The following is a 459-nucleotide window of genomic DNA, read 5'->3' as shown; positions in this document are numbered from 1 at the left end:
GCCGGAGGAGCGCGGGAGGGGGTGAGGGGGAGGCGCGCACTCGCGAGCCCCCGCCCCCGCGCAGTGCGTCGCCCTTTCTAGTAACTTCCCCGATGCGAGACGTCATCACCCCGCGCCTCCGCCGAGCCGGGCTGTTTCCGCTCCGCCGCTGCGGGAGCGGGTGTCGCGGAGGCTGCGAGGCGCGGAGCGGAGCGGCGCGGCGGTCCCGCCTGGTAACGGCTGGAAGCTGCGCGTCCGCAGCCCGCCAGGCCTACGCAGCCCACCTCCCCGCCATGTCGGAGAGCGCGGAGGGTCGTAGTCCCCCGGATTCCCCCACCCGGGGCTCCGCTGCCGAGCCGCGGATCATTAAAGTCACGGTGAAGACTCCCAAAGAGAAGGAGGAGTTCGCCGTGTCTGAAACGAGCAGCATCCGGCAGGTGAGGGGCTGAGGGAGCTGGCGGAGGAGGGGGCGGGCGGCGG

The 459-nt window shown here is 73.0% G+C and overlaps 1 protein-coding gene across 2 annotated transcripts in view; it reads left to right on the top strand.

Moving 5' to 3' along the window:
- The first annotated feature begins 141 nt into the window (after positions 1 to 141).
- Positions 142 to 459, top strand: part of UBQLN1 (ubiquilin 1) — a 25,266-nt gene continuing 24,948 nt past the window's right edge. For both annotated transcript variants that reach the window (XM_010568635.1, XM_010568634.1), the window contains exon 1: positions 142 to 416. In XM_010568635.1, the coding sequence (XP_010566937.1) occupies positions 273 to 416 (144 nt within the window). In that variant the 5' untranslated portion in view covers positions 142 to 272. The remainder of the gene's footprint in view (positions 417 to 459) is intronic.

This window comes from Haliaeetus leucocephalus, unplaced genomic scaffold (genome assembly GCF_000737465.1).
Source record: "Haliaeetus leucocephalus isolate CR32 unplaced genomic scaffold, Haliaeetus_leucocephalus-4.0 Scaffold251, whole genome shotgun sequence".
NCBI classification, from domain to species: domain Eukaryota; kingdom Metazoa; phylum Chordata; class Aves; order Accipitriformes; family Accipitridae; genus Haliaeetus; species Haliaeetus leucocephalus.
Note: the sequence above shows the minus strand (reverse complement) of the source record. Positions and strands in the feature narration are given on the sequence as shown.